The sequence below is a fragment of the Aphis gossypii genome, chromosome 2, assembly GCF_020184175.1.
Source record: "Aphis gossypii isolate Hap1 chromosome 2, ASM2018417v2, whole genome shotgun sequence".
Classification (NCBI taxonomy): domain Eukaryota; kingdom Metazoa; phylum Arthropoda; class Insecta; order Hemiptera; family Aphididae; genus Aphis; species Aphis gossypii.
The window spans coordinates 72,079,264-72,088,454 of record NC_065531.1 but is presented as its reverse complement, the minus strand read 5'-3'; the positions used below and the strand labels follow the sequence as shown (position 1 = coordinate 72,088,454).

The 9,191-nt window shown below is 31.9% G+C and overlaps 3 protein-coding genes across 3 annotated transcripts; 1 reads left to right on the top strand and 2 right to left on the bottom strand.

The window, feature by feature from the left end:
- Window positions 1–1,205: 1,205 nt before the first annotated feature.
- LOC114125890 (splicing factor 45) lies at window positions 1,206–4,535 on the top strand. The gene is made up of 8 exons (XM_027989697.2): window positions 1,206–1,485; window positions 1,690–1,815; window positions 1,888–1,993; window positions 2,063–2,150; window positions 2,224–2,491; window positions 3,824–4,042; window positions 4,102–4,291; window positions 4,364–4,535. The coding sequence occupies exons 1-8, from the start codon at window positions 1,375–1,377 to the stop codon at window positions 4,459–4,461; spliced, it is 1,206 nt and encodes a 401-aa protein (XP_027845498.2). The 5' UTR covers window positions 1,206–1,374; the 3' UTR covers window positions 4,462–4,535.
- On the bottom strand, window positions 4,301–5,683 carry LOC114125891 (electron transfer flavoprotein beta subunit lysine methyltransferase-like). The gene is made up of 3 exons (XM_027989698.2): window positions 5,177–5,683; window positions 4,982–5,112; window positions 4,301–4,921 (listed from the first exon to the last, which is right to left on the bottom strand). Exons 1-3 carry the CDS (start codon window positions 5,419–5,421, stop codon window positions 4,584–4,586), a joined length of 714 nt encoding a protein of 237 aa, XP_027845499.1. The 5' UTR covers window positions 5,422–5,683; the 3' UTR covers window positions 4,301–4,583.
- Window positions 5,684–7,455: 1,772 nt separating this feature from the next.
- LOC126549585 (uncharacterized) lies at window positions 7,456–8,719 on the bottom strand. Its single transcript, XM_050199174.1, has one exon. It carries the CDS (start codon window positions 8,450–8,452, stop codon window positions 7,514–7,516), a length of 939 nt encoding a protein of 312 aa, XP_050055131.1. The 5' UTR covers window positions 8,453–8,719; the 3' UTR covers window positions 7,456–7,513.
- Between the last annotated feature and the right edge of the window lie 472 nt (window positions 8,720–9,191).

Below are 9,191 nucleotides of genomic sequence, written 5' to 3'. Positions count from 1 at the left end.
TTAAACTGGTCTTACTAGCTTGTCAAAAAAATCGATTAAAATAAGGTTATAATTATCTAGGTATTCACTATTGGTCATTGGATATCAATTATTGATGAAAAATATGCCAAAAATTATGACTTATGAGATCTGAAACTCAATATCAGCTATTTGTCACCATATTGTCTCTTAGATCATAATATATACCTATATAAATATGATCTAAGTATTGTCCATTTGTCCCATATTCTTAGTGACATAAGTGGCCATAAGGGGTATTAACAATTTTGGCGTACAAAGATTAAATATGAAATCGTTGTAGAAACGGAAATCGGAAATGCAATCTCTGCGAACTGCGAATAGGTAGAGGCTAACGCTGACCACTTAGTGTCTACGTTTATACATATATTAATATTTAATATTCTTATATCAAATAAACTTATCATGTATCAAGTAATAATATAATACGGAAGAATGAAATATTAAAACTAATGATAATAGTTTTAAGTGTATGCAGAGGCGATTTTAGGATTTTGCTGCCCCGGTACACGTCAATTTTTTTTTACAACTGTTTATATCAGTTTAAAAATTTAACCTTCCAGTTACATACTTCAATCTATTCAATAGACTAATATACGAGATGGCCTCTCTATATATTCTTACTCTATGAGTTACATTCACTGCCCCCCCCCCAAGCAAGTGCTGCCCGAGGCAATTGCCCCCCATGCCATCCTAAAATATACGCCACTGCCTATATCCCTTTAAAAAGTATTCATAATTTTCAACTCGTACACTTATCGTTTGATTCGCTTCCTAATTAATGTCCATTCACTCCAAACATCTCAGTATCTCACCACCGATCAAAAAATTCTTATATTCTAGTAATCCATACACTGTCTCATATTCTCTCATCCGTATATTACCAAAATTCCTTTTAAGTACTTTTCTAATTTCTTGCATCCACTTTGTGAGTACAATGAAACCTAAATTTAGTCATGCTAAGTGCTAACTAACTTCTGTATAGAAATCTGTGAATAGTGTGAACAGAAATAAAGCATTAATATATTATTATTATTACGACTGTGTTCAAAAATAGTAAAATACTGTATGTAATAATTATTGCTGTCATGATTAAAGATAGTACTATCTTTTCGGTATATGATAAGACAAACAAATTGTTTTATCATATTGTTGTATTTTGTGATTACAACAATTAACAATAATATACAATATTAATAAATATTGAATTATTACTAATTACATTTTACAATATAATTATTTTTTTTAGTGTTTACTTTTGTGTTTTTTTTTTTTTTTGTATAAATAATTATTCTCAAGTCTCAATCGAACACGTAATATTTTATTTATAATTAGCTAACTCAGGTTAAGTTAACAATGTCTTTATACGACGATTTCGATGTCGTTAAACAAAAATCTGATGGCTGGTCTTCGGGCATGAAGCTCTTCCAGTCACAAATGCAGTTAAAAAAAGCAGCTCAAACTCAAGTTTGTGAATAACTTAATTCATATTTTAACTGTTTCTATAATGTATAGGAAGTATTATAATAATATATTTTTTTTATCAGTTAAAACTTAACACAAATATGGTATATTATTTCTTTTTTCTTAATCAATATAATATTCAAGTTATAGTTTAAAACAAAGTTATTTTTATTTTTTAATTCATAAGAATATAATATATTGTTTTAGCCAAGAAGAGAAGCAACTCGTAAATCCACATCAGTTTTAGCACCAGTAATTGATTTAAAGAAAAAAGATGACGATGAATCCATGTTTGATCCAGGACTTGGCTTTACAATTTTTCCATTGGCTCGAGTAATATAAATATTCTTTATCATTAAATAAAATTATGTCATAATGTTTACAATGTTGTAAAAATACCAATAGGAAGGAAAAAAACCACAGCGTCCGTCCTTTCCTCCTATGGACTGGAATTTTGATGGAAATGAATATGACCCTATGATTCCCAATGACTATGAAAGAGTAGTTAGAGGTAAACATAATTCATAGAACTATTACAAGATATTAATAAATAATTAATTTTAAATATTTTAATACTTAGATCTAAGAGACATGCGAGATAAAGAAAAAGAAAAAGAAGATGATGAAAGACGAAAACGAAGAGAAGAGCGTAATAAAAATAGAGATCCGTATGTTATATAACTGTATAAAGTAAAATTAGTATGAACTCTAATTTACTATTTTTTTTTTTTTTTTATGTAGTGGCTACAATATGATGGATTTGCCAACTGGTTTTACACCCAACACAGATGAAAGACGCAAAACAGGATTTGCTGGATTTGGTGGACGGAAAGATAGTGATAGTGAAGAAGATGAACCAAAACCCATGAGTAGAATTCCTGGTGCCGCAATCGCTCCACCCCCATCTTTACAAGAATCATTTGTATCATCACCTGGACCACAACAGTCTTCTGGAATTGGCATGGGCATGGGTGTAGCTGCTAAAATAATGGCCAAATATGGTTTTAAGGTAATAAGAAACAAAATTCAGCATCGTGTACCTACAATAATACTTAAATTTAGTTTTTACCACTTTTGCTCCCCTCTCCTTTTGAGTTAAAAATTTTATGTACTTCATAGTCCATTGATCAATAGTTATAAATTAAATTCAGCATGTAGTCATAAAATAAAAATAATATAAATATATTTTTCCATTATCTTAGATAAATATTGATAAGATGGCTACTTGTGGGGTTAGCGTAGGTGGTGTACAAACATTTGTAAATGTAATGTAAATAAAACCAATATTTTTATACAGATACTAAAAATCAATTAAGAAAAATTATATATGATGTGGAGCATGCTGTTTTTGGCAATTGTTGGAATAGCACAGCATAGTAAAAACAAGCACGCTTGTCAACATCAAAATTTTTTCTTTTTTAATAAATAATTTTTAAATTTTTTGCTGCATTATAACCATTCATATTTATTATATAAATCTGTATACTAATAAAATATTATAATATTTATATAATAAATATTATAAATATTTTTTTTATTGGTTTACATATTCCTGTGCACCATGGTACCATGAATCACCATTAGTATTGGTTGTTATAATACAGTAGAATCCGCTTATTATGATACCATATATAACAATATTCTAGATAAAATGAGTCCTAGCAATGTATTTGGTTAGTTTTAAATTTTATATAGGTAATTTTAGTTGGATATTACAAATCGGTTACAACGATAATTTGGATACAAAAATGTTATTTTTAAATAAAAATTGTTTTTTTTTTTTATTCACCTGTAATAATAAATTGGAGGAAATTACATTGTTCCCAGTTAGGCAGTGGTGTGGCGAAGTGAAAATATTCCAGAGGCAAGTAACATATAGCCTGAGAATCTACCCACCCCTTTACTATAGACTCAAATATGGTTTTTTTACCCAACCATACAAAACTTAAAAAATCTCAGAAGCAATTGCCTCTGAAATTACTCTTCGTCACGCCACTGCAGTTAGGTAAAAACAAAGTACTAGAACTGACTTTCTTTTTCAAAAAAAATGTAAATATAATTAGGTTAACATAATAATATAATATACATAATACGTCCTTATTTTTATTCATATTATATATAATATAATTATGCTTGTATAATACTAAATTTTTAATACAAAATACAATATATATTATACATGCATTTGTTTAATAAATCAATTTTTCAAAAGATTCCAAGTTCGGATATAACTATATGATTCTCTTGGTACTTTGAAGGTTAGGTTATAAGCGGATTTTACTGTATATTATAATGTAACATATCTAAAATTTATTGGAAATATTTTTTGGTTATTGTCTAGGAAGGACAAGGATTGGGGAAGAAAGAACAAGGTATTTCAGTGGCTTTACAAGTAGAAAAAACAAGTAAAAGAGGTGGTAGGATTATTCATGAAAAACCAGGTGGTAATGTGTCACCTCCACCTATGTCTTCTATAATACAAGATGATTTTGTTGCGCCTGCTCCGCCACCTCCTAAACCTCTACAAAGTATCACAGAAATAATGAAAGAACAATCTAAGGTAATACTACATAATTTTTTTTATTCTTAAATTGGACCTAAACTATTAAATAAAAACAGGTAGTATTATTACGAAATATGGTTGGACCTGGTGAGGTTGATCAAGATCTTGAACCTGAAGTAAAGGATGAATGCAACACTAAATATGGGGATGTTAACAAAGTAGTTATATACGAAGTTCCAAATGTTGATCATGAAGAAGCCGTACGAATATTTGTGGAATTTAAACGTATTGAATCCGCAATCAAAGGTAATATCATTGTAAATATATATATATATATATTAATTTTATAATAATTACATTATTTTTATATCATTACAGCTGTTGTAGACCTAAATGGTAGATTTTTTGGTGGAAGACAAGTAAAAGCTGGATTTTACAGTGCAGAAAAATTAAATAGCTATCAGCTCCTAGATTAAAACTAACTATTTTATAACATAAAAAATAATTAAATTGTATAATTTTAATATATTTGGACAAATTTTGATCAATATTGACTGTATAAAATGGCTTAGTTTTTTTTTTAGTATATCTAATAATTTTATTCTAAACTCCAAACAGATGCAGTTGAAAATCCCCGATTTTCCAAACAACAATTTTCTGTTAATTTGTATTCTTTAAGTTTTTTTAATCGCTCTTGTAAATGACGTTTGGGCTTAAAACAATGTCTACCCGGATCACCAATCAGTATAGTCTTCCCTTGGTTACACAGCGTGTCCAGCCATTTCCACAGTACATCCGCCATATCTTGTGAATAAAACATATCTCCAACAATGATAACTTCCCATTGTGAACAATCATTGAACAAAATATTCTTAGACAACACATCAATATTGATGTTGTTTAACTGAGCATTTAGCTTAGCTGCTACACACGCAACTGTTCAGAACCAAAAAATAAATTGCAAGAGAAAAAATTAAATTAAAATATTAACTGTACCAGGATCTATGTCGTTAGCTGTAACTTGATTGGCTCCCGCTAAAGCTGACGCAAGACTGCATGCAGCACTACCACTACCGATATCCAAAATTGTTTTGTTATTTACATACTTACTGTTATCTAATATAAACCTTAAAACCAAATAAAAAATACCGGGTTAAAGATATGAATATAATTCTTCATAATTTGTTTTACCTGGAAATAGCTTGGCCACCAGGCCAATAAAATGCCCAGAATGGATCGTTAAACTGGCATTCATTTGCAGGCGAATGCCACAGTTTGCATTGTTCAGTAATTAAATGCAATTTTATTTCTGGAGTCAAGTGATTTGTACACACTACAGTAGCATCTCTTATTTGTTTAGCATAATATTGCTCGCTGCGAGAAGAATAATTTTTGGAAATAATTTTTATTGAGTCTATGATCCTATGATATCTCATTTTATGGTTTAAAAAAGTATATACATCTCATATAAACTTTTAGGCTTAAATCTTCATTATTACGTTGTATTATATTATAGTAGACCTACAAGTGTTGTCAATCAGAATTTTTTACCTAGCATGTAATACGATTTAAAATGATTGATGAGACTTAAGATAATATTTATTGTTTCAAATAGGTATCTAAAAGTCTTCGTACGTTTTAAGATTCAAAGCCTCCATTGAGAATTTGAAATTTTGAAACGAAAATTTTAATAAAATATTAAAAATTATTGTAAAAGAACGAAAAACATGATAACTCGTTATATTATATCAGTTTTTACTACAAAGTACAAACCACGGGCTTATATGAATTATAAACCTAACCTGAATAGTAAATAACTGGTTATAATGATAAATGATAACAGTAAACTACAACCACGGCCGTGACTATATACTGATCTATAGCCGTGACTACAACCCACGGTTTTAATATATTATACTATATTATATTATTGTCCACTGCAGGGCTACGTGCTACGTCTACCACAATACAATTTCAATCATAGACCTTCCACTATAAGGTCTATGATTTCAATTAATCTATGCTACCACCCATGACAAGGGTGGTATTAATCTTCTATGCAGTAGCAGTACCACGTCATAACAATACTAATAATATTTTATATCGTGCTTTGACCCCAGAAAAGAAACCCAAATGACGACAACACAACAAACTCGTAAAAATAGTTGTAGTATGATTCCGTTTGTACGGGCGTTTGTAATGTAATTAATATGTATGTCGTTTAGGTACTTTTTATTTAGGATTTTCTCATCGATATAATTTCAATAAACAGTTTTTTTAGACTGCGGTAGTGCGATTTGGTACTTATTTTAACACTGATTAGCAACATCAAATACATATGACTAATTAATACAATATAATATTAGGTAAGTATGAATGTAAGCGGACACTTCAGTGTTGATCGAACAATAGCTAAGATTTTGAACGAATATTGGTTCCCGATGATGCGAAGATATGTAAAACAGCATATCTATATGTGTATAGATTGTCTCATCCATAAAAGACCGGGCGGACGCCGACCGGGGTTGTTACATCCTATTCCGCCAGGCCGTCGTCCTTTTGCTGTAATACACATTGACCACCTGGGACCTTTCGAAACAAGTACCAAAGGTAACCGTTACCTCTTCGTTATCGTTGACAACCTTACAAAATATGTTTCTTTATATGCTTCAAAAACAACTGACACCGCTGGTGTGATCAAGCGACTTGAAGAGTTTATCAAGCAGAGAGGACTGCCAGATCGAATAGTTAGCGATAGGGGTACTGCTTTTACCTCAGCAAGGTTTAAGAAATTCTGTCAGGAACAAGGGATACATCACACGTTGAACTCAACTCGCCACCCACAAGCGAATGGTCAGGTGGAGCGAGTGAACCGTACCCTAATCCCCATACTTAGTATCACCAGCGCAGAGCAATGTCGTTGGGATCAGAAACTAACCGAAATCGAACAGAATCTAAATACTGCATACAACAAAGCGACTAAGAAAACTCCTTATGAGACTGTTCACGGGTATTATCCAAATTTTCGCGGTGGCGCTGAAAGACAATTGAATCTTAACCGGAATCTATGGACACCACCACACAAGGTTCAAGCTGAGGCGAGACTTAACATTGAAGAACAGCAGGTCAAAACCAAGGAGGCTTATGACAGAACAAAATTTTCTGGGACCCACTTCACCGAAGGAGAAGTGGTAGTAATGATAAAGGCACCGAATCCAAATGAAAGTGCAAAATTACAAGCAAAATATCGCTCAAGACCATTACAAGTAATAGAGGTTCTACCGAGCGATACATATAGGGTGGCCGAAATAACATCAGATGGCCAAAATACCTACACTACGACAGCACATGTCAGCCAGTTGAAGTCCTGGAGAATTTTAAGCGTTGACGAACCTGAAGGAGTAGAACTGGAGGAGGATCAAGGAATAGTAGCAGACCCGTTACCTACTACAAGTACACTGCCAGCTGGGAGTGAACCTCTCAACCCACCACGGAGGTCGGTCAGGGAGAAGAGGAGGCCCGCCTACCTTAGTCAGTTTGAGTGACGGTGGCCGAGGGCGTCCACAATGTGAGGATGGCCGAATGTTGGCGACACTGGCATAGGCCAGACTGCCGACAACCGGCTCCCTTTTTTGTTAAGACCGTTTTCTTACTTTTCTCCTCCTTCTCATAATATGTCATAAAGATATGCGGCGCGCTAAATGCGACTCTTACAATTTCCAATTCCTTAGATTTAAAGGAATAAGATAATTCTTTTGAGTCTCTTTCAATATATTCTAAAGCTTTATCCTCCGTACATGAATCTTCGTCCTCATCGCTGCTATCATCAGAGCCTAATTTATCATTGCTAAAAGACATGCTCATTACTTTGAGTCCAATCTCTTTTGATATATCACTCTCAAGACTACTTTTGCCTGCTGAGATCGGAGTACGAGGTGTGTCAGTTAATGTTCTTTTCGTACGCGTTACACTCGCTGGTGTCATCAATCCTTTTTCCCTATCTTCACGTCTTCTACGTCGAGCGTCAAATTTTGCGTCCACTTGGTCTGGAGTTAGTAAAACTGCAAACGTGGGAAGCTCCATCTTTACGGTCTCGCAATCATGCAGTGACGATATCTCACGCGTCGCAGTATAAATATTCGCGTCCACTCCACCCAATATCGAAACCTGTGTCATCTTTGGTCTTACTATTTCGAACGTCATATCTTTTGGTCTTCTTGAAGTGCCAGTTTTGATTTCCCTGTCTGAAATTCTGATTATGAGGTCTTTATCCTGCAGCAAAAGCGTGACTGATGAGAACGTTTTGTATATAAGATCAATGTCATCACGTTTTTCAACCCGCTCAGTAATATCGAATTTTATTTCATCAATTTTATCATTTACTAACTTAATTGCATAAATCTTGCCGAACCTCGATGAGTAGCTGTCATAAATATACAAGGTTGTAAAAGTATTCTTGGATGCCATGTTGAATTAAGGGGTCTCTTTTATAGCTAACACTATTATTTATTTTAAAAAAACATGTCTATACATTGTACAACATCTTCGAACATGGAATATTATTGTTGTGTATGCTTACATAACAATTTTTTATAATGATTAACGAGTGTTATTATGGTTATAACTTAAAAGTTATATTATACGTTTATGTATTAAAGTTTTTGTGATATTATTTTTACCATTTTTATAATATTATTCTGATATCGTAATTATATTTGTCGTGCTTGCAACTGAACAGAGAGTAATATTATTTATAAATAGATGTAGTAATATCATCGTTGTAAAGTTGTAGATTATATAATAAATGTAATAGAACTCTAACACATTTTTTTTCTCAAATAGGTACCTACCTAGAAGAAAAACTAACTATCTATAATTTTTTTTTCTTTTACAGTTACATAGGAATAATATAATTTGACGACTTTTCTTAAAAATAAATGAATCAGAATACTATTAAAAGCTATGAATTATTGGGAAATATATCTATAGGTATTAGATTAACTCGTCAGATAGTGACTGACTATAACTGGATGTCCACTGCGGGTAAAAAATATAATATGTTAGTTCCAATTTAAAATTTTTAAATGAATTAAATCGATACCTATTTCATGATAAAATAAATAGATATGGTTACAAAAATATAATTTTTATCAAAACGGAGCATTCCACTCTACTTTTCATTAGTCTTTGAACTTTTGAAGTCTAA